The 27940-nt window shown below is 34.9% G+C and overlaps 1 protein-coding gene across 1 annotated transcript in view; it reads left to right on the top strand.

Moving 5' to 3' along the window:
• Positions 1-27055, top strand: part of LOC131155793 (uncharacterized) — an 85283-nt gene extending 58228 nt beyond the window's left edge. The window contains exons 20-32 of the mRNA XM_058109204.1: positions 903-1046; positions 1134-1241; positions 5980-6090; positions 7022-7129; positions 7474-7584; positions 8193-8371; positions 8515-8989; positions 9487-9594; positions 9750-9808; positions 18491-18875; positions 24655-26202; positions 26455-26662; positions 26746-27055. Of these exons, the coding sequence (XP_057965187.1) occupies positions 903-1046; positions 1134-1241; positions 5980-6090; positions 7022-7129; positions 7474-7584; positions 8193-8371; positions 8515-8989; positions 9487-9594; positions 9750-9808; positions 18491-18875; positions 24655-26202; positions 26455-26662; positions 26746-26861 (3660 nt within the window). The 3' untranslated portion in view covers positions 26862-27055. The remainder of the gene's footprint in view (positions 1-902; positions 1047-1133; positions 1242-5979; positions 6091-7021; positions 7130-7473; positions 7585-8192; positions 8372-8514; positions 8990-9486; positions 9595-9749; positions 9809-18490; positions 18876-24654; positions 26203-26454; positions 26663-26745) is intronic.
• Positions 27056-27940: the final 885 nt, after the last annotated feature.

Below are 27940 nucleotides of genomic sequence, written 5' to 3'. Positions count from 1 at the left end.
CCTCTTTCTAAGTTGAGGGCGTTTATATAGCTGGTGGTTCTAGAAATAAAGTGAACACCAACAATCTGGTGCAGAGTAATAGGCCTCCTAAAGCTTTGTCTCCCAATGTGTGTCATATATGGTAATAATTCTGAAGATGTGTCTCATTTATTCCTTCATTGTGCATTTGTTTGGACCTTGTGGAATGCTCTTTTTGAAGTTCTTGGTGAAGTTTGGGTTTGTGCAACATTGGTGCTGGTTTTGGGAGTGGTATGGATGTCAAGTGGTTGTGGAGGTGCACTTTTGTGCCTTGTTATGGGGAATTTGGCTGGATAGAAATGCTAAAATATTTCCTAAAGGAGATTATCAATGGGGCTTCTTTGGGGTAGGGTGAGGTATTTGGCTTTTCTCTTGGCTTGTAGTGCAGGATGCTTTAAGGGATGCTGTTTTCTTATTTCTGATTTTGATAGAGGACTTGTTGTTTTCCTTTATTTTTCTGTTTCTCTTTTCTGTTTTCAATAAAGCTTCTTGTTTTATATATTTCCATGCTTTGTGCCCTGAATTGCATATTGATGAATTTAATGTGCTAGAGATTTAAGCTTTCATTGCTGATATGGTAGCATCTTTCATTGCAATTGATGGTTTAAAGTCTAGGCTTATGAAAAATTATCCAATTCAAATTCCATCCTTACTGATATTTTTATCTGATTTTATTTTCTCGCCCCAAAACAATGTTCTGGGTTTTATGTTGTCTGAAATCTAATCCCAGAAATGATGAATAGGTGTAATGTCTTATTTTTCTGATGTGGATTCAATTGTTTGCACCTCTATCTAATTATCTTTCAGTGAAACTACCTGTTGATTTTTTAATGGATGTAAAGTTAATGCAAAAAATATTTTCTTATTATGCTTTTTTCGTTTAGGTGCTTGAAGCGATGAAAAAATGCATTTTGTCAATTCCATACTCACAGAAACTGGGCATGGTTATTCGAGACATTTTACTTTGTGATTCTTCCATTCACAGTACATTCTTTCGGATTATTTGTACAACTACTGAGACTTTAGAGGTCAGCAATGCTGTCATTCTTTCTTTGTAAGCCATCCATGATGCTTCTTTGATTTTTTTTTTCTAATATTGCACATTTGTTTAACAGAGACTCTATGTTAGCCGTCTTTATGAATTGATGGACATTGAAGGATTACAGCTTGCAATATGTTCTGCACTGGATATTATTTTCAGCATGCTGTCTAGGCTTTCAGTGGTATGTTGTCAATGTCATGGCTTAGATTTTGATAGCACATATGTGGGCTAAATTGTTTGTATTTTAAAAGGATATATCATCTTTTTTTGGATTAGTGCGTGGTCCTAAATATGATATTACCATTACATAATGCTGTTGCACCTCAGTGCCGTTTATGGATGTACTGATTCACATCTGTGTTTTGTTACTGTACTGTATCTGCTCTTATGATCTGTTATCAGCTATTGTGCCTTCAGACTAGTGAATTGTGTAAAACACTTATTCTATACCACTTTTGTATTCTATAAAGGAATCAAGTTTTTAAAACTTGAAAAATAAATTTTTAAACCACACTAATCATATTTGCTATCAAAAAGTCAATAAAGAAACTGAAAATTAGGTATTAATTATTTGAAGGCAAACCAACCTGTTATTGGAAGAGTAAAAATTTTATTTTGAATAATGGTGTCATATTAGCATAATTGCATTCCTTGTTGTAATATAAAACTGAACAACTTGTTTGCTTTAGCAAGTAGATTAGTTAGAAGATATGTAGCTTTTGTAGTTATCTCCTAGGCATAAAACCAAATTGACTTTCTGACACCCTCGTTTCTAACCTTACTCTTTGTTTAAATTTCCCTTTCCGACAATTTCATTATTTAACTCATAAGTTCAATTCCACGATAGTTATTCCAATTTTGAGTATCTCCTTTATTTTTGTATATAGGTATTGAAGTGTTTTTCCTTCACCCTTCTCACATTTTCTCAGTTTTATAATTGTATTAAGTAAATTAGTTAAGCATATAAACTCCATTATCACCTTGGCATTTCCAAACTTCAATTGGGATGTCATCCGACCCTATAGCTTTTCCGTTTTTTATTTTTTTCAATCCAACTGAACTTCATTAACTCTAATTTTGCAAATAAATCCCAAATTTTTATCTTTTTCCTCATTTCCCAATTCTAAGTTTAAGTCTTTTAAAGTAATTTCACCAATTTTCTTCTTTAACCAAGACACTATCATCCTCATTTTTTTTTTTTATATATTTTACATTACTTGAGTTCTTGCTCTTGCTTTCTCTAGCTCTAATAAGTTTAAATATGTTACGTTGCCCTTCTTTTGTATCAAATCTAGCATACGTACTGTTATATGCTCTATGTTTAGCTTCAATAACGACCTTTTTTGCATGTTTTCTTTCCTCTTTATGCTTTTCAAAGTATTCCAAGTTTCTATCATTTGGCCACATTTAATTCTTTGTTTCTTTTTTTTTTGGTCTTTACGGCTTTTTGGACATCTTGGCTTTCTTTATTAGCTGAGAATTTTCCTCTAGATTTGCCTAAAATCTCCTCTTTTTTTTTTTTTTTTTTTATCTTTTTTGTAAATCTATACTACTCCAGAGAGAGTTTGCTTCTATATTATTCCCTATTGTTCAATCACCCTCTTTAATATTTTATCTTTAAACTTTATTATATTTTCTCACTTTAGGTTCCACCACCTAGTTCTCTTGCATTGATTTATGTTACCCTTTCTCTTCCAATATTAAAAAGAAATACCAATGGGGAGGTATGCCCTGGTCAAAACTACGTTACTTGGGTGGACTAGGCAGCTCTTTGAAACATTAAGTTGCTTCAAAGACAATTACAATATTTCGACTTAGAAAATTTTGAATTCTATAATTATCTATATGATGAAAATATTGATAATTGTTGGTTGAATGGAGTAAATTAGAAATTTTCTATGAAATCCTTATATAATGTGAGTACAGAGCAGGATATTGTGACTGTCAGGTCAGTTTTCCTCAGAACTTTTTTTTTTGGCCAGTGGGAGGGTCTAGAAAAGTCTTTTTTTTAGTTGGGGAAACTTGGGAAAGGATCCTCACTATTGACAACCTACAAAAAGGAGGGCAGGTACTGGTAAACAGATGTTTTTTTATGCAAATTAGATGGAGAATCTGCCCATCACCTCCTCCTCAATACTCTTGGGCCAACGAGGTTTGGAAGACAGTGCTCTCTATTGTTGGTCTTTATAGGGTACAGTTCCATTGCTCAAGAACTGTGGCTTGGTTGGGAATCATATTTTGTACAGAAAAGGAAAAAACTGTGATATGATTGGTGTAATCCCAAGACGGGGTGAATTGGAAATTTAAAACTTTTCTTAGGTTAAGATCAAATACACAAGCAGTATATCTCGACCTAGGGTCCTTCTAAACAGATTCCAATACCCACAATAGTAATTTGGTATGCTCATATTTAAAACCAATAGGGCATTCATAACAAATTAAATATTAGCATATTGATACCTCATCATATCCCTATTAAATTATAACATGTGTATGTAAATTGATAAAACAATGAATCCAGACATAAACGAGTGCAGCACATCACATTTAAATTAAATGTGTGCATACGAGTAATTATAACAGTAAATAAGCAAGCATACACATATGGAAATTAAAGTATGCAAATTTAAATGAGGTAGAGAGAGACACATGATATTTGTTATCAAGGTTCGACCAAACTAGCCTACGTCCCCACCTTCGGCATACCCTCCAAGGATTCCACTATTTGCTCACTTAAACCGGGCTAAGCGACGCCACTTACAATCCTCTCTTTATAGGGCGAGGGATACCCCAACTACACTTACCGGGTGGAGCCATAACCTAGCAACACTTTACGGGCGGTGCCAAAACCTAGCAACACTTTACAGGTGGTGCCAAAACCCAGCTCAATTACCATATTGAGCCCAATTGGTCTCTCTTACGAGGCGGAGACTCCCCGGTTCAATTACGAGCTAAACCCAACCGGTCTCCCTTACGGGATAGAGACTCCCCAATTCAATTTACAGGTTGAACCCAACCGTTACATAAAACACTTTTTGTACAAATAAATGCTTCTAATACAAACAGAGATGTACAACAATAAAGCTCTTAAAAATACACTCATAATATGAAATATGCTTAGAGAGTAAGGGTGTTTTTCTGAAAATGAAAATTGCAATATTTGAAAATAATGTATATGATAAATACTCAAATATTGAAACCCTATAAAATATTTCTCCAGAAAAATATTTTCAATAAGAAGTAGGAGAACATAGGGTTTGCGTTCCGGGTATTTTTGAACAAATGAATATGTATGATCTTTGATTTGAAAAATTGTGTGCAAAAATATTCATAAGCTAAAAATGAGTTTCTCCAAAAAATATTTATGAAGTAGGAATATGTGGAGAAACACAAGCTAACTCACAAAATAATTTTTCAAAAACAAAAGAGAGAGTGAGAGTATGTGCTTATGAATGCCTAAATAAAATACTCTCTTGTAAAATAAATTTTCAATGAATGAAAGAGAGTTGGAGAGTGAAAATTTTCCCCAAAAAGAATTTTTGCAATGAAAACAATATGAGGGAACTTTGATTAAAAAATAGTTTAGAGAGTTTGAAATTAATCAAAGTTGCTAATTTAATTTAAATTTATGAAGGGGTATGTATGGATTTTTGGAAAATCTGACCGTTGAGGGACACACTAGTCATTTTCAGAAAAGATTAATTAAAATTTAAACGTGATTAGCGCTAAAAAAATAGGGCAACCCGAGAGGTTTGGTCAACTGACCAAGACGTTCGTCAACTGAGCTACATTAAGATTTGAATTTTTCCTTTGGGTTCGCTCGACTGATCGAATTGCCGGTTGGTAGACCTTGGACGATTTTCCTCCCTTCGTAGGTTCGGTCGGCTGGCCAAAAAGACCGGTTGGCCGAGCCTTGAAGGTCACTTGGTTAAGGCTATTTTGAACTAACACGCCGGTCGGCTAAGGAAGGTAGAAAGCCAAAGTCCCGAGGTCGGTCGATTGTGGAAGCTAAGTTCAAAAGTTGGTTGGTCGATTGAGCCTAGTCAAACTTTGACTTCTGGCCTACAGTGTGTTTGGTCGACTGAGGTACTTAACACTGGAACAGGTTGGTCGACCGAGGACATTGACTCCCTCAGTTTTTGCCTTGATTTTGACCCTAAAGCTATTTCAACAACCTTTGTTAGATTTAGGAAATTATGAAAAGTGTTTTTCCCAAAAGGTTAGGTTACTAAGGTCAATCTAAGATCGTCCGAGCTTAGCACTTCATATCATACAGGTGCATGCATTATTATAGACCGAATATAAAATTAAAATGCAATACAATATAAATTAAAAGTCTTCTTCTTTGCTCCTCAAACTTCATGGAATACGCCAGGTGAATATGCTTTAAGTCCTTATGGCTTTCATTTCCCTTTTGCCTTATGTGTGTGTTGAATAGTAAACCTGTTCAAGCACTTAAAAAACACATATAAGAACCTTGTGCTTTGTCAGCATCAAAACAGGGATCGGACTCAAAAAATCAACAAACTGGACAGTTAATAACCCCCACTGTTTTTTGGATTGTGTGTGTAGGGAGAGAAATGGAAGAGGCTTTGAAGGAGAGGAATCCCCTCTTGTTCAACTCAAAGATGGATTTTCTGATAGTTGTATAGTCAGTCTGCATGCTATTTTAGATTTATTTAGTTTTTTGAATTATAAATGATTTGCCCTTGAGTTGTGACCTCCTTGGTGCCCTTATAATGAATCTATGTTGTTTAAGTGATTCAAAAGGAGTCAAAAGTGGACAAGTTAGTTTTTTGTGCACAGGAAATTACTTCTGAATTTTAGGGCATTAGTATTTTTTTCCTCCCTTATTTTTTTTTTAATATGCTTTGGCTGATCTTTTGAAATGTTAATATTCCAATTTTCATAATTTTCAGGATCTTTCATCCAGCCTTCCAGTCTTTCACCAAGCGTTGCTGTCGTCTACAGCCAAACCAATTCCTGTTGTTACAGCCATGATATCCTTGATATCATATTTCCGCTATCCTGTATGGAAAATATCAACATTAAAAAATGAAGCCATTGGGCATGAATTATGATCTTTTAGTTGCTTTTGCATGAATTATTATATTTAATTTGCTTATTAATGTTTCCTTCTTGCTTTAATGGTACAATGAATTTGGAATTGTGCCCTTCATGTGTCTATGCTCATCACGTACTCCATGAAATGAATGCACTGTGCAGCAGTTTACCATTAATATTTTTACATCTTATTCTTTGTGCTACATGGAGACTCTGATTATCTTCGATAATTGATTATATGATTATTTTTATATTTTCTTGCAGATGAGTGGCTCATAACTGGCTTATTATGTAGAAGGGCTTTTGATGATTTTTAGATTTTTTTTTATTATCTACATGTAGTTCCTCCATCACTGTCTGTGGTTATGATTGTGTTTCTAGTTTAACTTGTGCAGATATTAAAAGTGAATTATGTGTATTTGTGAGTGGGTGGTAGCGAGTTTGAGTGACAAGTTGTGCAATATCCATCGTCATCTATTTGTTAATTTTAATGTCACTTTTTTATGATAAAACTTATTATTATGTAATCATCTTCTCCAAATGGTACACTATATGCTTTAGTTCAATCAGCATTGCCTAAATGTCAAATTTTAAACTCTGAACTGGAAATGGTTACCTTTGAATTGGCATCACCTGCTACAGGGATGGAGGAATTATTAATATGTTATATGTCATGCTCACAGAAGCTTAATGGAAAATTAACTTTTTTGTGATTTTGATATTTACTGAATCTCCAGTGTAAAGTTGGTTGAACATGCCTTGTTGATTGACAGACTTCGCAGTTCATTCTTTTCCAATCTTCGTTTATTTTATTTCTTACACTAGATGGCATCATGCCAGTACCTCTCTCTCTCTCTCTCTCTCTTCGTGCCTAATTATTTTGAATCATCTGTGCAGGCAATACAAATTGGTGCTGCCAGTGTGTTATCAATGTTATTCATGTTTGCAGATTATTCACAACAATATTTGAATGGAAATGCATGCTTTGGTCTGGATGATAAACAGGTTCAGGCTTTGTGTATTTGAACTTAATCTTTGTTCTCTCCATCATTAGGGCCTATTCAGTTGTAGAAAAATGTTCCTTTCATTTTTCCAAATTATTACCTGACAGCTTGTTTTCCTGTTTTCCAACGTTGAACATTGGAAAATATCTTTTTTATTGGGTTTCAACTTTCACATACAAATGTTGGAAGATTGCTCAACAAGGTAGCATTTTTGTAAATTTCTAGAAAACTGGAAATGAAAAATTAAAACTGTTTCACCACAGGTTACAGGTCCTTAGCTTTGAAGTTTGAATGAGTGAATCTGTTGTTTCTAATGTGGGTTCTTGATCTATTGCTTGCTTCTAGATTAAAGAATTAAAACATTCCGTGGGCGTTATTCTTCATGAGCAGTCACTGTGGAATGAAGATCTCTTTCTTACTATTGTCAAACTGCTCACTTCTGCTGCTCGTTATCAGGTTTGTAACATTTGTTATGGATTCCACCATGATCTGGAACCATCTGTTTTCCAAATTTCATGGGTAACTGTGAAATGCTGAATTTGAGTCACTTTGCTTTTGTTTTCTCAGTGACAAGCTGTTGAATCATTTTATCAAACGGTCAAAACTCCGTTTTTTTTTTCCCTTTGAATTTTGTGTAATTGACTCAAATTGTGTAATTTATCATTATATTGACGAAACCCGTGGACTGTTGACCCGCAAGTATATAATTATTTGTGCTCACAAGAGCCTCTATGGGTCTTACAGTCTGTAGACCCAACAATTCCAGTTAAACATCTAAGATTCCTGGGTATAATTTTCTCATCCTTTCAATCGAAAATTTTCCCTAAATTTGAGCTTCAAATTTCTGTAAGAATTGATTTTCATTTTTTAGCTTTGGCTTGTGGTGACACAATGGTATGGATTTACCAATTCTAATCTGAAAAATTATTATGGGCACACCTTGGCTAACCTAGCTTAGCTATGTTGTTGCTAGGAAACCAATTGGAATATCTTTGCTTTATCTAACATCTGTCGTCCCCTTCTCAATGATATTGTTTCCTTACTAATGTTACTTTTCAGTGCAGCCTGCTTTTCTTGCTGCTATAATTTGTGGTGAAGTGAATATGGATGTTCAATCCAGTAACGATTCAGCTGTGAGGCCACCAACAAACGATGCTTCATTTAAACCACTGGAATCCAAGAAATCAAGTCTGCTAGATTCACTTGTGCTCTATGTTGAAAGATCTAATGATCTTATCAAGAGGTATGGAATTATAAGCGATATTAAGTTTGATCTGTATTTTTATGCCTTCTACACTGTCCAGCTCAATCCCAGAAACTATGGTTTCACATGATTTAATATGAAAGGTTTGAGATATTAATGTGGTGAATACACCTGATGTCCAGTAATCCCCGCATACTGCTGATTGTACTCGAGTTCCTGAAGACCTTGTGGCAAGGAGCTGCTAATTATAAAGATATTTTGGAGTTGCTAAAAAAATATGACAAGTTCTGGGAACATTTATCCAACTCTGTTTCCCTAACTGCTGGCTTGGAAGCACCTGTACTTGGAAAACTTAATGAAAGAGAGTCTCTAAACCTGGCGTACAAATATCAGTGCCAGTCCGTTGTGTTGGAAATAATGACAAATGAAGCATTTCTTCAGAAAAAGTTACAGCGGGCTGAGTTACTTGTGAAACAGATTGATGACTCATCAAAGGGGAAGATGGAAAATGTAGCCAGTGCTGAAAAACCGAGCAATGCGAATACGGGTGATCTCAGATGTATTTTGTCAACCTGGCGTGAGCAATCAGTTTTGGGTGATTTAATCAAGTCCTATGCATCCTGTGAATATAACAACGAGAAATATCTTCGCTCAAAGGTGAATTTGGTACCAATTACTTTTATTACCTTTGTTGGGCAGTGATATTGATTTTGATACTTCTTGTTGTTCTGATATAATTGTTCTTGCTATTCTGTGATAATTCCTCACTTACAGAAAACTGTTTTAATTTTCTGGTTTGGGTTTTCCAAAGAATTAATAAAATGCCAGATTGTGTTTTCAAATTTTTGTAAAGAAAGCTAGAGAAATAATTTACAGGTTTTTTCTGAATTTCTATATGAAGACTGGGAAATTGATTAAAAAAAAAAAGTTACCTTTTTGTAATGCTCATGAAAACTCAGGGTAGAAAATGAAAACAATTTTCCACAATCGAACAACTGCTAGATTTGCCTAAAAATATTCCTTTCTAGTGTACATAATTAAATTTATTTCAATTCCATGCATACTTTCTCACTAGTTGTATCCTTTAAACAAATTTTCTGATGGTGTTCTTTATATTTAAATGGGCATTGTCACACTTATAAACTGTTTTGCAGGTTGCTGCAGCTTTGTTCACCATGCATGTGATCAGGAAATTAACTCACGGAGACACTGGGAGTCTGTCTGTATCATTAATTGAAAAGATCCGTGCCATATCCAAAAAGGTCTGATCCTGTTTCTCTTCTAGTTAAATGTTTATTATTTTCCTTAATTTAATTCAGTCGCTTTCCATGCATCTTTCAGTTGTCATAACCTTTTCTCACTGATCTATGAGGTCTTTTCCATTCATTGACTTTCTAACCACAAATATATTCTGCAGTTGGGCAATCTGCCTGCCTTCTCCGAATTGGTAGCTCAATACTCACGAAGTGGTTACAGGTCCGCACTTTTTGTTTTTTTCCCTCTCCCTTCTGTGAACCTTTTATTCCAGTGCATTCTTTACAAGACATCCACAGTTTCACCCATTTTAAATTAGTTGGAATGTGCAGTTGATAAATATTAGAAACCTCTCAAAATCTTTGGAAATATCATTAGTATCCCTTTCTAGTGTCTTAGATAATCTGATCTTTATGACAGACATCCACCCTAATCGAGTCTTATTCTGCTTTTAAATCAATGATAAATTTGACCAAAATTTTACAATGTATGAAGCCAGAAGATTTATTCCCAAAATTAGAATCCTTGAAGTTGAGTTGACATTAAAAAAATGAAAAGTGGGAAATCTATAGGACCAAATAAAATACCAATTGAAGTTTGGAAATGTTTTAGGGGTAAAGGTATTGTTTGGTTAACTAATCTATTCAACACTATTATAAAAATCAAGAAAATTTCAGAAGAATGGAGTAAAAATACATTAGTACCTGTGTACCAAAACAAAAGGTGATATTCAAAATTGTAATAACTATTGTGGAATTAAAATTATTAGTCATACGATGAAATTATCCCTAAGAGTAATTGAACATAGAATAAGATTAGAAATGAAGATTTCAGAAAATCAGTTTGGTTTTATGCCTGGGGTATCAATAACATAAGCTATTTATCTTTTAAGAAGTTTAATGGAAAAATTTAGGTAAAAGAAGAGGAACTTGAATATGGTTTTTATTGTCCTAGTGAAAGCTTATGATAGAGTACCTAGGGAAGTTCTTTGGTGGATCTTAGAAAAGAAGGGAGTTTGTAGTAGATATATGGAGGTCGTTAAGGATATGTATGATAGAGTAGTGACTAGCGTTAGGACTGTAGGAGGTGAATCTAGGGATTTTCTAATAGCAATAGGTGTACATCAAGGTTCTACTTTGAGTCCTTATCTTTTTACTAAGAATATCCAAAATGAAATCCCTTAGTTTATGTTGTTGGCGGATGATATCGTGTTGATTGATGATAGTAGGAATGGAATGGAATCTAAGCTAGAACTTTGGAAGCCACATTAGAGTCTAAAGAGTTCAGGTTAAGTAGAAATAAGATAGAATATATGAAATGTAATTTCAGTAAGTTAAGGAGTAGCAATAGAGAGAAGATTAAATTTGATAATCAAGAGATTAATAGCACTGATAGATTTAGATATCTTGAATCTATTATGCAAGCCAAAGGGGAAATTGAAGAAGATGAAGTATATAGAATTAAAACATGCGGGGTAAAATCGAGGAGTGTGTCAGGTGTATTGTGTGATCGTAGAATACCCTTAAAATTAGAAAAAAAAAAAGTTTTATAAGACAGTTATAAGGCCAGCTATGCTTTATGGTTTAGAATGTTGGGCAACTAAGAAACAACATGTACAAAAAATAAAAGTTGCTTAGATAAAATAAGAAATGAACATATACGTAATGATTTAGGCAAAGCACCAGTTGAAAACATGAGAAGGGAGGGCTGGCTTAGATGGTTTGGCCATTTGAAATGCAGGCCTAGTAGAGCACCTGTAAGGAGGAGCAAGTTAGTTATTGTGTTTGGCATGAAAAGGGGTAAGGGTAGGCCTAAAATAATTTGGAATGAGATAGTGAGGAAGGATTTATTTGCCCTTAATCTAATAGAGGAAAATGCTCTTGATCAAGTTAATTGGCGAAAAAGGATTCATGTAGTCAAAATCACCTAGTGGGACTTGAGGCTTGTTGTTGCTATTGATGATGAAGCCAGGAGAGGACTCAATCCATTCCTTCTCTCTCTCTCTCTCTCTCTCTCCCTCACACGTGCATGGGCATTCATGCACACACATGGGAGGAGTCAACCATGAGTATGTGATGATGGAGAGGAAATCCTTTCAAGGGCGAAGGGTTGTTTGTCGTAAGAGTGAACTGAATGTGGAAGGAGGAACATGGAGGATTTCTATAATTTTACATAAAACTGATTTGGTTCCTAAATTCTTGGTCGAGTTTCTCATCTGAAAATTTCCCACATCCATGGCGGAGGAGGATGAGGAAGATGACAAGACCCTTTGTTTAAGCTGAAGAAGAATGTTTTTTGAAGGTTTATATTGCTCTTGGAGATCAAGAGAGGAGGAGATTATTATTTCCCATGGAGTATATGGAACAAAGGGATGGCAGAAAATCTCAAACCCATCTGAGCTAGGAAGAAGGATTTTGCCCAATTTCAAACTGAAATCCATTTGACAGGTGCTTCCTGATTTTCCAATTGTAGCCCACCTGCTTCAATATTTTTTACAGCACTTCACAAAGAGACTGGTACTCAACCCTCCCCTCCACTGCAAAAAGGGCTAATGGTGCACCACTTGGGGGGGTGGGGGGAGTTGTGCACTGTTGCCACATCATCAATGCTTCCCTCCAGAGTCTTCTGGTATGACATTTGAAGGAGGTTACCTTGGCAAAGGGTCGAAGATTCTTACGGGAAAGATCATTGAGATCACATGTGACATGCATATGTGCTTCTGGTGAAGAGAAGCATGCAGAATAGATGGATATTGACAAATTCAAATTTAAAAAATCTGGGGTGGCCGTCCTCCAGCCTTAACTTTTTCAAAAAGCATTAAAGTGCTTGGGTTGGTTGGTCTCAACTTGGGGCCCAAGCCTAGCAGTGATCAAGGCTCTTCAGGAATAAAATTAGACCTGTTCGCCGTTTTCTCTAAAGAAAATGGTCCAGTCTTTCAAGACAAACTAGGTGCTCAAACTGAAGGTGGCTCAGCTTGCCTTTTATTACTCCTTTAAATCCTTCAAACCTAATATTCCTTCACAGCATGTGCCTACCATCTTCTTAGGGCAACAAACTTCTAAAGGATGACATCTGATAACCTACATGTGGAGAATGTTAAAGCAGCAAAGCATCCCTTGCATCTTAATCTGGATGCTGAGGACGATGATCCTTCTTTGGCTGATTGAGCATTGTTTCAGCTTCAACAGTGATACAGTGAGGGAGAATGATGTGCAGGAAAAGGCGGAGGGCCTGAATGGAAATGTAGCTCAGATTCTTTCCTCTACTGGCCATCATTCTGGTTATCAGCGGGTCCTGGACTGCTGTCATTTTGACAGTCCTTCACCTAAGCTTCATAAATTTGTAACATTGACAGTGATCTGTTGCAGGTGTTGATCTCTGAGTGTGCTCCACAGAGTTAAAATGCAAGTAATAACATTGAGATAGGATATTCTCTTTTAAATAAGATATAATTTTCAATTGCAATAGGCCATTGAGGTATCCTTCAAAGATATGAAGACGAAGCTTTCTGTCTATTTGAAGAGAGACAAAAAATGCAGGGAGAATGACAGATTATGTCATATGAAGAACATGAGCAGAAACAAGAAAAAGGAGACTAACAGGGAGCTGAAAATGCTTGAATCCTTTGTTAATTATGACAAAAAAAGGAAAGTTCTAGATCCTGACAATGACTGGCAGCTGGGTTTTTTACCGAAAAGCATGACAATAAGCCTTGTTTCTGGGAATGTCAGGGGTTTAAGTGACCAGAAAAAAATTTGTCTGCAGTGAAGTGCTTCCTAAGGGATGGAGAAGCAGCAAGCAAAATAAGGCTATTGATAGGTTAGTAGTTAACAGTGCATGGGGAATCAGGAACTGCTAATGGATTTCTCTTCCTGCTATCAGAAATGCTAGCATCATAATTGTTAATTGGAGAGAAGATGTGGAGCTGGTGTTTATTTGGGACCTTCACCATCTCTTGTTTGTTCAAATCCTTGGAGTGCAACTTCAGTTGCTTATCCTTGGTGTATATGGGCCAGGAAAAGGTCTTCTAAGGGGGACTTCATGGAACATTCAGTGCAAAAGTGGGGGTGGGGGGGAATGTTTCTTGGGTTTTAGGGGGTGACTTTAACATGATGCTTTTTCTTCATGATAGAAGTTGGTGAACAATAGAGAATCATTGCATGGGTTAATTCCTTGACTTCTTGAATCTGAATGCCCTTATTGACCTTCCTTAATGGTGGTGGACCTTTAACTTGGTCAAATTATGGAAAGAATTCTCTTGAGAACGACAGATCTTTAATCTCTCAGAAAATTGGGAGGACTTCCCAAAGCACTCAGAAGTCTCTTAGGAGTCCAACCTCAAATCACCATCATGATTTAAGACATGAGAGAAGTCCAACAGGCTCCAACACCTGCTCCATTTTGAAAAACATGCTTCTCAAACACAAGTGTTTGAAAGAACTAGTCAAATTGATGTTGAAGGCTTTGTGAGCTTTGTTGGCTTCCAAGTTAAAGGTATAAATAGTTGACAAAATGGAACATGGTTACTTTTGGAGACATTTATGCGAGGAAAATATCTTTAGGGAGAGACTTTATGATCTTGATGAAAGAGAGTAAGCCTTTGCACTCCCTAAATAATATAGAAGAGCTAGAGTGTAGAAGGAAGCTATCCAGTACCATTTTTATGGCAGAAGCTGCTTTAAGATTAAACTCTCAGGTCCTTTGCCATAGCACCAAATTCTTCTGCAGGACAGCAAGTGCTCGTAGAAGATGCAATGTTATTAGCAAGGTTGAGATTGATTGGATAGTGTTTGAAGCAGATGGAGGCATGAAGGTGGCCATGAGCAATTTCTGTGAGAACCTTTAGACTGATCTGCCTACGTGGTTACCTTTGCTCAATGGCATAAGCTTTGCTCATATTGGTAACTTCAGCTTCTTCGCTTGACAATTCCTTTACTGGAGAAAAATGCATTAATTTCAAGGAGTGTAATGGAGATAAATTCTTAGGTCCTTATGGCTTTACCTTGGCCTGCTCACAAGAAATTGGGATGCACTGAAATAGAATAGTTAAAATTTTTGAATATTTTTACGTTAATAGGAGTTTTGGGGAAAGCTTCAATTCCATATTCATCACATTGATTCCTAAAAAGTGAGGGAGCGCAAACATCAAAGATTTTGAACTTTCTAGTTTGGTTGAACTGTTTACAAGTGAGTCTCCAAGATGCTAGCCACAAGATTAAGAAATGGTTGGGTAAGTTTTTGGAGCATACCAAAATGTCATCATTGAAGGGACGCAAATAATGGACATAGTCAGAGACACGACAATTGTGGATACCCAATTCAAAGGAGGGAGAAGGCAATTAGGAGCTCATGGCATAAGCAAATTAGACAACATGTATTAATCCCTACCTTGTCCACTCTTTGTCTTTTAAGGTAATTCCATTTTTATTAGAGGATTATGAAAAGAAGATCTTTTCGTTCCAATTTGTTTTATTTTGATAATGGAAGTTAGCTTAATGCTCTAAAAAAACTACTGAAGAGGGGAGCTTATGGTGGGAAAAAATATAAGGAGGATCTCAGCCTCCCATCTTCTTTTCATGGATGATGTAATCATATTTTGTGAGGCCAAGGCTAACCATATTTACTTCATCCCCATTTTGATTTTGTAGTTGCTACACAATTCCTTATTTACTTTCCCATGGAGGCTCTAAATGTTCCAATTATATTTGCTATGATGTTCATGAATGGATTAGAATATTACAAATACTTCTTTTTTATACCATCCGAGATGGAGTTATTTCCTTCAATATTATTGATATATAGGCAAAAGGAACTAGCCTTTCTTTAGGTTTGGCAAAAAGGCACAACGTTTCCTATATGGACCTCCTTGACAATTGACACTTATGCTTCCTCCATCAATTTATCATTAAGAAGTCAAAGTAAAATTCCAACAGTTAACTATTTTGCCCTTGACACATGAAATGACATAAATATTGTTCTAATATCCGAGACAAACTGTGTACCCCATATTCCCCCCCCCCCCCCCCCCCCCCCAAAAAAAAAAAAAAAAAAAGGTGAAAGCTCAATCATTGAGGATAAATTTCTTTCAAATATATTAAAATAAAACTATGGAATCCCCCCCTCCCCCAACTTAAAAAAAAAAAAGAGCAAAATCTTCATGAATTTCTATGTCATGTTATTCCATTTCATGTGTCAAGGGCAAAATAGTCAATTTTTATAATCTTATTTGGATTTTGATGGTATGTAGGGGTTATAAGTTTCTTGGATATCAAATATCAAGGTACTTCTGTGAGATTTTTGAAACCTCAAGGGAGGTATTTGCTAAGTTTGAGTGAGAATCCACATTGATATATACTTTAGTGAGAGTGACATGGATTGCTAGTAAAATCATTTTTTTGTTTTCCCAAATTAATTAATAATCAATCTTTCAATTTGGAATATATATATATATTTTCTTTACAATTTTCTTATATCACAGACACGTGCATGAATCTTTGCTTTGAAACTGTATCCAGTTTGAAATCAACTTGGGAAAAGTGACCTTTTCCCGATTGACAAGGGAGGTGGTGGCTGATTTTGGAAGGGTTTCAGGGATGCAAATTGGAAGCTTTTTCCTCCTTTATCAGCCCACTTCAATGACAATGATGTCCAGAGAAAGCTTGCTAGAATTGTTAATATCTATCTGTAGAAGGGGTTCTTTGAAGGGTAGGAGAGCTACATTGTAAAGAAGTAATGGATATTCTAGAGATGGCCCAGAGAGGAGAACTGAGCAATCCCTAAGAATCCTAAGCATGGACATTTAAGTAGCCTAGGAAAAGTCTAAGGAGTGAGCATCCCCCCTAGGGAGCTCCTTAGTAACCTGTATTCAATCCCACCAAGAAAAGACTTTTTGAAATGTCCTTGGATTGGGATTGATAGGTAGACCTCGCCATGTCTTCATGACTTATCCAGCTGCAAGCACTATGATTTTGACCTTGTCCAAGAGTGCAAACATAAGTGTAAAAGTGGGCTAACAATGTATATCAAACCTGAACAAATTCGTTGCACGTACAGAAACAAAGAATGATGATAAAATCATTACAAAAAATAAGATAATTTTTAATGACTACAGAATCAATGTGGGCGACAATAACAGAAAACAGACATGTTGGACTTCTCTAAAACCTATTATAACTATAATGTTGATATATAAGATGAATTCCCTGAACTTATCGAACCATGGCTCTTATACCATGTTAAGCCACCATTCTACCTAAAAACTTAAGCTATATGGTATGGGCTAAAAAGTTATATCGAGCCTTAGCAATAAGACAGTTAACAATTAATTCATAATTCTGCACATGCAAGTTCAATGCTGGTCAAGTTCATAATCTAGAGCTAATTGGTAATTTCACGCATTTACACTGTCAAAGGGTGGCAGACTCAGCCTTACACCACTTCCTCAAGTCTCCTGGTGTACTTCATGTCTCTCCTTCCTACCCCATTTTCAGTTGCTTAAATGCTTGAAAACATCCAATAGAGGCTGCTTTAGGGCAACGTTAAAGAGGAATTCAAAGATCGTTTGGTTAAGCAGGCAGTTGTTAGGCAACCAATTCAATAAGGTGGTTTGATGCTCAAATCTCTTACCTTGTTCAGCCAGATCTCTATACCTTGGCCAGTAATCAAGATGATTCATTTGGTTCTAGCATTGCTCTTTCAAATATTTAATGTGGAACATTATTTTTTAAGAGGAATTCTGAGGACAGAGAGCTAGAAAGTTTTGCTGATTTTTTGATGACTTTACAGAATAATTGTGTGCCATCATAATCAAGATTGACCTGTGGAATCTAATGGTTATTAGAAGGTAAGTACTTTCTACAAAGAGCTGGACAGTCAGAATACAGCTGATACCTCAAACGACGGTAACCAAGCCTTAATCCCCACTTGGTGGGGTTCGTCGCCTGCACAACCTGGCATTGTATCCTCTGAGAGTTGGAGTTTGTCAAATCCTTGCTCCCTTACCTGTAATTCCAAGTCTACGTCACTCACTTCTCAGTTGTGTTATTTGGCCTACATTGCAAGTTTCTAAACCATCTTGACCATCTTTCCCTAATCTAATCTTCTGTAGGTGCTACACATAATTTGCAATGAATATGTTTCATCCATGCTAGCAATCTCATTTCAGCAACTTTTACTTTTTTATTCTTAGTTGCCAACATTTTGACCCGTATAGGATAATTGGTCTAATAGCTGTCCTAGAACTTTTAATTTAGTAGCATTTCATGGTAACGCAACACACTTGAAGCACTTCTCCATTTAACCCAACATACTTTAAGCCTGCATATTACATTGTTTCAATTTTCCCTTGAGCTTATATATCGATCCATGATTTTGGAATCTACTTGTGCTAAGAATTTAGTCTAAATATGGTTGATGGTAGGTTTTATTTTCTGTCGAAGGCGCCTCAGACATGCTTTGAAGGCCATTATATCACTATTTTGGCAAATAAGAAAGAACTTGACCAGACTTTAGGAAGCGATTTGCATTGAAAACTTAGGAGTTGTTTGGTGACACAAATGAGATCACTGTGGTTATGGGGTGTTCCTCATCCATGTATGATATAATCCCTAGTGACCCAAGATCACTGTGTTTCATAGTAGCTAAATATTTTCTTGAACTGAGGTTATTTTTGTCTGCGTTGAGGTGTATGCTGGGATAATTTAATACCAATTTTTTCCTTCAAGATCATAGCCTTGGGGTAATCTTGGATTACCATATGATTTCAAAATACTATTTATTGTTTTGCTAAATTTATTTTTCCTTGTGAGTGGCCGTGGCAGATTCGTATATACCGGTATATAACCCAAGTCTTTTGTACATTTCATTTTTTATGCTGCTAACAAACATTTTTCTATATTTTATCAGTAAAGGAGAGGCACTGAATGCTTTAATACTCAGTGATCTTTATTACCATATAGAAGGAGAGCTTGAGGGTCGTAAGATAGATGCTGGACCATTTAAAGAGCTCTCCCAGTACCTGCACGAATCAAAACTTTTTCAAATTTATCAACAAAAATGTGATGGGGATCTTTTTGCCCTTTCTAAAGATATGTGCTTGTTTGAACTCGAGCGCTTACAAGCTGATTTGGGATTGGATATGTGGTGTCATTCGGAGTGGAAAGCATCCAGGGCAGTTGCAGATAAATTGTTACTCTCCATGGAGGAGGTGAACTCAATGACGATGGTTTCAAATTCCAAGCTTTCTGCAATGAAAGCACTGATAAACATGATATCTGTTTTCAAGGAAGATGTGAGTTCTCATAACTTTGATTTTTTCCCCCTGATGTTTCCATTTTATCCTAATAGTACCCGGGCCTTCCCTGCCTCCTCCTCACCCCCCCCCCCACCCCCCCGGGGGTGCGGGTGCAAAATAAGGGAGGGTGGAAGGTTTATTGAAAACCAAGAGCTTAATGAAAACTATGCAGCAGATATTATGGCAATCCCACAAGATTTACGAACTATACAAATTTTTGTTGGCATTTACTTTTATGTATAAAAATTGTATTCTATTATTTTATGAAATGTTGTGATATACATGTTTGTGATGGCAAGTGGTGATTGACCATCCTAGGAACTGGGGTTTCAGTCTGGCAATCAGCCTTTCCAGAAGGTTGAGTTATGGCTGGCTGTCCACGTTTCACAAGTCCTTCTATAAGCAGGAGCTTTGTCAACTGAGCCAACTTTTGTGGTATACGTGTAAATCAATGTGTGTGCGCATCTGCGTACTTCTTTCTTTTTTATTACTAAGTAAGGCAGACAAGAAATCTTGTAACTGAATATAAAATAAAATTATGAAACAAGATATAAAATAAAAAGTTTAGAAGTATAAAAAAAATAATAATAATAAGATCATTTTTTAAGAAAACTCCTCCTTGGCACTCCATCATAATGCTTGAACTCGTCAAGTTGTTCAATTCCCTTTGCCAATTCTTGTCTAGGTTTTTACCTGGATCCTAGTTTTTGAAACCCATGGCATATTAAACTTGCTTCTTGGGTGGAAATCAGAAAAGCTTCCCTCACAGTATAACTATCGTAATTCCTTGTTCAATTGTTCCTAAGTTGTTTAACTATACATTTTAGGTAGTACCTTCACATTCTTTTCGAACTTAGAGGAACATTTTAACAAGTCACTCATAAGATTAGCTTTATGGAAGCTAAAATGTGAGTAGCATTTTATTTATGAAAATAATGAAACTGAGCAAAATTATATATTTAGCACAGGCTTAAACTCTGCTTATAATGCAACTCTCAATCATAAAGTACAAAACCACCTCATATATGCGGGGTGTTCTTCCCACACTGGATTTGGGGCATCTAATCCTAGTTTGAATTTGGGTGAAAAAATCCCAATTGTTGGGGTCCATTACTTGAATCTTTTTTCTCTATTCAATTTGATTTAAGTCTTCCTTTTGTTAAATTAAATGCTATAAAATCTTTTTTTCTTGGTAATTGCATCAGCTCACATTCTTATTGGTCGTTCATTTGTTTTAAGTGTGTTCTGCACCCCCGGTAAATCCACTGCTTCTTCACTGATCGTACAAACAATGTTAATTGATTTCAGTTTATGCTACTCCTAATCGCTCACACATGCAATAATTTATTATTCTACCTTCTCTTGTATATTTCTATGCATCCATCTCAATGTCTTTATTTTAGTTGCATTCATTGTTTTAATATGTTTTCTTTGCTCAGATCTAAATAACAGGATAATTATGATAATTTTTTTTTTCAAGGAATGATAATTATAGAACTTTTTTTCATGAGTTTTCCTTTTGAGCTAGTAAATATATAAGTGTAGCATAGTCAAGGACATGATGCTTGCTAGTATTAAGTGTGAGAATAACTAAGGGGTCGTTTGGTATCACTGTTAAAGACTACGAAAACAGAAACCAAAAATGAAAACCAAAAACTATAAATAGAAACTAAAAACTTGAAACCAATAGTTTTAAAGCTAAAACAAATTAAAAACTTAATTAAAAATGCTTATTTTCATTTTTAAATCAAGCAAAATTATAAAAGTGTGATTAAAATAATAAAATCCCAAAATAATACAAATTAAAAATACTATAATAAAAAATATTATAATTATTTTACTTAATTGTTGTATTTTCAAAATTTACTTTACAATAACAATCTTATTGTACATGAGAATTGAAAAATAGTAAAAACATTTTGTAATTGACTTTTTAGTTTTAAATTTTTTTGTATATTTTTATTTTAATTATATTTAAGTTCATATGATCATTTTATTTTAATTTTAATCAAAAAGTGTATATAAAATGAATGATGTAGTACAAAAAAAGAAACTATTTCTGGATATTAAAATTTATGACAATAGGTTACGAAAATAGCTAAAAACCAAAAAATCTGGTTTTTTATTTTTTCTTAAACAACTAAAAACCGACAACAAAATCAAAAAACAGATAAAATAAGGGATCATTTGGTATCACTGTAAAAAATTATAGAAATGAAAACAAAAACCAAAAATCAGAAACAGAAACTAAAAATCATAAACCAACAACTTGTTTGATTAGTATTCATAAATTCAAAAAAATTAAAAACTTAATTTTAAATGAAATAATATTATAAAAATATGATTATCATGCAAGGATTGTAAAATTATTCGAGGTGAAAGCCTAACCACACAACATAGAGTCTTAGTCTTAGATATATGTATCAAAAAATGGAAGAAAAATGATGAAGTAAACCAGTGTAAGAGAACTCGGTGGTGGAACCTAAAAGGAGAAAATATAATAAAATTTAAAGATGAAATGATCAAAGATGGGGATTGGACTATAGAGGATGGGATAGATACAAATACTCTTTGGAGTAGATTAGCTAGCTCCATTAAAAAGATAGCAAAAGAAATTTTAGGTGAATCAAGGGAAAGATTCTCGAATACCAAAGAAAGTTGGTGGTGGGATAAAGATGTACAAAAAGTCATAAAGACAAAAAAAATTTGGTATAAAACATGGCAAAAATGTAGAAACGAGGATAACTTTGAAAAATATAAGGAGGCAAGAAAAAATGCAAAAAAGACCGTTAGTGAAGCTAAATATGAATCATTTAACAGTTTGTATGATAGATTAGATACAAAGGAAGGGGAAACAGATATATTTAAAATTGTTAAAGCTAGAGAAAGGAAAAGTAAGGATTTAGGAAATGTAAAATGTATAAAAAGTGAGGATGATATTGTCATGGTTAAGGACGAAGACATTAAAGAAAGATGGCGAAGTTACGTTAGTAAGTTATTTAATGAAAACTAAATAGAAGGTTTAAACTTAGAATTGTCAAATGAGGAAAAGACTAAAAATATGAGATTTATTCGTAAAATTAGAGTTAACGAAGTTAAGTTTGCACTAAAAAGGATGAAAAATGAGAAAGTTATGGGACCAGATAACATCCCAATTGAAGTTTAGAAATGCTTGGGTGATAACGGAATTATATGGTTAACTAATTTATTTAATACAATTATAAAAACTAAGAAAATGTTAGATGAATGGAGGAAAAATACTTTAATACCATATACAAAAATAAAAGGTGATATTCAAAATTGTAATAACTATCGTGGAATTAAACTTATGAGTTATACGATGAAACTATGGGAAAGGGTAGTTGAACAAAGATTAAGATTAGAAACGAAAGTCTCAGAAAATCAATTTGATTTTATGCTTGAGAGATCTACCACAAAAGTTATATATCTTTTAAGAAGATTAATTGAAAAGTTTAGGAAAAAGAAGAGGTACTTGCATATGATATTTATTGACCTTGAGAAAGCATATGATAGGATACCTAGGGAAGTTCTATGGCGGGTTTTAGAAAAAAATGGTGTATGTAGCAGGTATACTGATGTCATTAAGGATATGTACAATGGAGTAATGACTAGTGTAAGGACTATAGATGGAGAAACTAGAAAATTTCCAATCACCATAGGTATACATCAAGGATCTTCTTTGAGTCCTTATCTTTTTGCTTTAGTGATGGACCAATTGACTAAGAGTATTCAAAAGGAGGTTCCATGGTGTATGTTGTTTGTAGATGATATTGTGTTAATTGATGAAATTAGGGACGAAGTAGAGGTTGAATTAGAAGTATGGAGAGAAGCTTTAGAATTTAGAGGCTTTAAGATAAGTAGAAATAAGACAAAATATATGAAATGTAATTTTAGTAATGATAGGAGGAATATTGGAGACAAAGTTAAACTTGATGATGAAGAAATAAGTAGCACTTGTAGATTTCGATACCTTGGATCTATTATGCAATTTGAAGGAGAAATTGAAGATGATGTAATGCATAGAGTTAAAGTAGGTTGGGTAAAATGGAGAAGTGTTTCAAGTGTGCTCTGTGATCATATAATACTCTTAAAATTGAAAGGGAAGTTTTATAAGACAGTTATAAGATCAGCTATGCTATATGGAATGAAATGTTGGGTGACGAAGAAACATAATATCCTAACAGTAAAAGTTGCCGAGATGAGAATGCTTAGATGAATGAGGGGTATAACATTAAAAGATAAATTAAGGAATGGACATATTTGCGGTAAGTTAGGTATAATTCCTATAGAAGATAAGATAAGGGAAGGACGATTTAGATGGTATGGACACTTGTAACATAGGCCACATAGTGCACTAGTGAGGAAAAGTGAGTTGATTACTGTGGGGGGCAGTAGAAGGGGTAGGGGTAGACCTAAAATAACTTGGGATGAGATAGTGAGTAAGGATTTAACATCCCTAAATTTGTCAAAAGAAATGATCCATGATCGCATAAATTGGCGGAAAACGATTCATATAACCGACCTCACCTAGTGGGATTTAAGGTTTGGTTTTGTTGTTGTTGTTGTTGTATTAAAATAATAAAATTGCAGAATAATATGCATTAAAAAATATTAAAATAAAAATTATTATAATTATTATACTTAATTTTTATGCTTTCAAAATTTACTTTATAATAAAAATTTTATTGGACATGACAATTGAAAAATAGTAAAAATAATTTGTAATTGAATTTATTATTATTTTTTTAAATTTATGCATATATTATTTTAATTATATTTAAACTTTTATGATCATTTTTTTTAATTTTACTCTTGAAGTACATTAAATGAATGATTTAATAAAAATTAACTATTTTTGAATATTATAATTTTTGGCAACAAGTTGTCAAAACAACTAAAAACCAATAACAAAAATAAAAAAACTGACTACATAAACTTAAAACCGACAACAAAAATCAAAAACTGACAACATAAACAAATGTGTTTATATAGTATGTTTCTTCATTGTGTAGAAATAGAAATTGGAAAATAGAAAACAACAACGATACCAAACAAACTCTAAACAAATGCGTTTTTATAATTTTTTTTTTCTCTATACAAAAACAAAAAGCAAAAAACAACGACGGTACGAAACTGACCCTAAATGAAAGGCAGTTGCATTTCTCATCCTTGCAGGTTGACATTGGTGGTCACTGTTAAATCTTTACTTCCATGCACAAGTTATGGGTGAACTTATTAGATATATGCATACTGTCTACACCCTGTGTTTCTTTCTCCTCGCCAGTTTCTATATTTCTCTATTCCCACCTTCCTTCATGGTTAACTTTTTCTATTCATTGTGTTATGCCTTAAACTTTGCCTCATAAACCAACTTCTTATATTTTTTTAAATTAGAATGTTAATATGGTAAGTTGTATAACTCTAGAAGGTTAAATATGCAATGAAAACATCATAGTAGGCTAAGTGTTGCACTTGTAGAAGGCAAAGATGGTCGGGAAACTTGCAACATGGACAATGACTCACTGGTGAAAGTGAGTTGAGACTAGAGGCTGTAAGAGGGGAAGGGTAGACCCAGAATAACTTTTGAGGTATTCAGAAAGGATTTTAGTATTAGGCAACACTATAATTTTGTTAATATACTGTCCTAGATCACCCTTATTTATACTTGATTGCTGTCCTTCTAACATTTTTGAGGACCTACTACTATACTTTATACTTGCTACGTTTTTAAACTTTTTCTTTTTGGCTTTTTCAGTTGTTTGAGAAAAATGCTGCAATTGATGGGAAAATCTCTGAGCAACTCTTTCCATCATGCATTAATCATGTATGCCATTGTTTTCGCGTCACAACTGAATCATTAGCACCAGTTCTAGATGCTTCTGAAGACATCCTTGATTTTCTTGCAGCCCAAGCGGAATTACTTCTCCATCTTATTAGATTTGAAAATGAAAACCTATCCCTACCAACCTGTGTAGCTGTCTTAAAAACAACAGGTTTTGGTCTTAAAGTTCTGAGTGACTTTAGACCCTCAATTTCTGGGGTTAAAACAACAGTGAAGCTCTTGCTTACATTGCTTCTCTCATCCCTCGAGCTCAGTGGTCTTAAGTCGCAGATTGTTGGGGCAATGGAAAAGGAATATATTAAAGCCTTTTCTGAGGTGTCTAATAGCAGTTTGGGGCTGTTGCCCATTCTCTGCAAATACATTGAGACTACGGAGCATTGCATCCTCTCCTTGACTAATATTGACTTGATAGTGAGAGGTTTCTCGACTCCCAATACTTGGTTCCCCATCATGCAGAAACATCTCCAGTTGAAGCATGTTGTTCTGAGACTGCAAGATGAAAGTTCTGACGCTTGTATTCCCATAATACTGAAGTTTCTTCTGACTCTTTCTTGTGTCAAAGGAGGTGCTGAAATGCTTCTTGCTGCTGGGTTTTTTTCATCGTTGAGAATGTTGTTTTCCGACTTATCAGATGGTGTGCCATTCTCAGTCGTTCAAAATGAAAGGAGTCTGTTGAGCACATCTGAAAAAATTGAAAAGCCTCAGCACATTTGGGGACTTAGCTTGGCCGTGGTTACAGCTGTGATTCAATCTTTAGGAGAAAGTTCGTGTACTTTTATAGAAGATAGTGTTATACCTTATTTCTTCTCAGAGAAAGCCTATCTGATATTGTATTATCTTAATGCTCCAGACTTCCCATCTGATAATCATAACAGGAAGAGAGCTCGAGCTCAAAAGACGCATATTTCTCTTACTTCCCTCAAGGAAACTGAGCATACTGTCATGCTAATCTGTGCATTAGCAAAACATCAAGATCTATGGGTTAAAACCATGAAAGGGACAGATTCACAGCTAAGGGAGAGAAGTATCCATATTTTAGCCTTCATTAGTCGGGGAATTCAACGGCTTGGGGATTCTCCTTGCAGGACCCCACCTCTCTTTTGTGCTCCTGTCCTCAAGGAGGAGTTTGATTGTTGCACGAAACCATCATTTGTCAACAGCAGAAATGGATGGTTTGCATTTTCTCCTCTTGGTTGTGTCTCAAAACCTAAGTTGTCACCTGTCTCAACCAAGACAGCTGCTCTTTTATTGAAGGATCAAGCAGCTGAAAGTTGTAATTTAGCATCTCGAACATATTTCTCAGACACCGTTGCAATACAAATATACAGAATTACATTTCTTCTTTTGAAGTTTTTGTGCTTACAAGCTGAAGGCGCTGCTAGAAGGGCGGAGGAGGTTGGGTTTGTTGATCTTGCTCATTTTCCAGAGCTTCCAATGCCTGAGATTTTACACAGTTTACAGGTAAAATTCTAAACCCCTTTTAGCAGACCTTACATCTTGATATCAATATTTGGAATTAATCTCTAAGGCCAGCTTTCATATTTTCTGAAATACCGTCACTCTTTCTTCTAATAAAAAAAAAAAAAAAGTCCTCTGCGAAGTGAAATTTAGCAATTGATTACTGAATATTTTTTCTCATTGAAATTTTGCATGCACGCACGCATGTGTATGTATTCCAGTCTTGAATTTGACATGTTATTTCGTGGCATGCAGGACCAAGCAGTTGCCATTGTAACTGAGTTGTGTGATCCCAACAAGTCGACGCAGAATCCACCCGAAATTCAAAGTTTGTGCTTCTTGTTATTGCAAATAATGGAGATGTCGTTGTACTTGGAACTCTGCGTGTCTCACATTTGTGGAATGCGACCAGTATTGGGCCGTGTCGAAGAGTTCACAAAGAGCCTCAAACTGTTGCTAAAAGGTACTGTTATTCTTCGGCTATTATTTTCAATCTTACCTGTTGTTTATTTTCTCTTACTAGGCAATTTATGTAATTTTTTGTAGCTGCGGAAGCACATGTATATTTAAAAGCACCAGTGAAATCCTTGAAACAGATGGTATCACTTGCCTATCCTGGATTATCGAGAGCTGGGGGCTTCTTGTTCGACACTCTTGTATAAGTGAAATGACAACCAAGGAAGCATGTTGTAAAAATTTTGCGAGTATTTAGTGTTGGTATGATTGTAGCATATGTTTGGGCCCCTTGTCTTTTGTCATCTTGTATTGACCACAGGGTAAAGGCAATCAGGCACATCCTTTGTATTTCGTAGCCAGCCATCGTTGGCTTTATTCATTGAAGATTTTTTCTTTAGTAGTCCGGATGATTCCAAGGGCTCCCCTTGTCCTCACTCCTGTTCTCTTTTTTCCCCTGGCACCCATTTTTCCCAGTTTGATTTTTGTCGAAACAGAGAAAGAGGACCATAAGAGTTCTTGGAAGGGTCCAAACCCTGTTTGTATGGTTGCACTTAAAAATCTAAGCTTCTTAGGGTGAAACACGAGCGTGCATGTACCAAGTAGAGGCAAACTACAAGGATGATGGAGGTTGTGGTGGCTGCGGTGGTGGCAATGGTGAGGCTGTCACTCCAATATTATTGTTTTGGTTGCATTGATTTTAAGGCATGAATTTTTCGATCTAATGGTTGGATTATGGCTCAAATTGCATAAATCTATGCTTGTACAGCAAAGCCACGAGTTCTTTGTAGCATATCAAATCATGTATTAAATACGAAAGGGAAAATTCAATCTTAGGTTTTAGATCTTTTTGATAGCACGAGGATTCAAGTCTTAAAATTGCAATTTTGTGAATTTTGAAGTTACACATAATATTGTATTGTATCTTAAATTTTTCATAATCCAAATTCTATTTTCAAACATGTAATAATCATATTGCATTTATGTTATATCTGTTGTCGCCAAAAAATGACCAAATTAATCGGATCTATTGCGACCTCCACCATTTGCTTAAAAAGAAAAAAAAAAAATTGGGGTATAATTTGAGGGATTACATTTATTTCTTTAGTTTTTGTTATTGTACTCTTGTTGCTTTAATGTTTAGCAAACTTGGAAGGTAAAAAATTGTTTATTATAAAATTTTTTTAAAAAATATAAGTATTAAAAATGAGGCCTAAGCCAAACAACTAAAAATATTTTGTTTACTTAATTCTTGGTCATCATGGACAGAACAATATAAATAAAATTG

The sequence above is a fragment of the Malania oleifera genome, chromosome 5 (assembly GCF_029873635.1).
Source record: "Malania oleifera isolate guangnan ecotype guangnan chromosome 5, ASM2987363v1, whole genome shotgun sequence".
Classification (NCBI taxonomy): domain Eukaryota; kingdom Viridiplantae; phylum Streptophyta; class Magnoliopsida; order Santalales; family Ximeniaceae; genus Malania; species Malania oleifera.
This window is presented reverse-complemented; position numbering and strand designations above follow the sequence as displayed.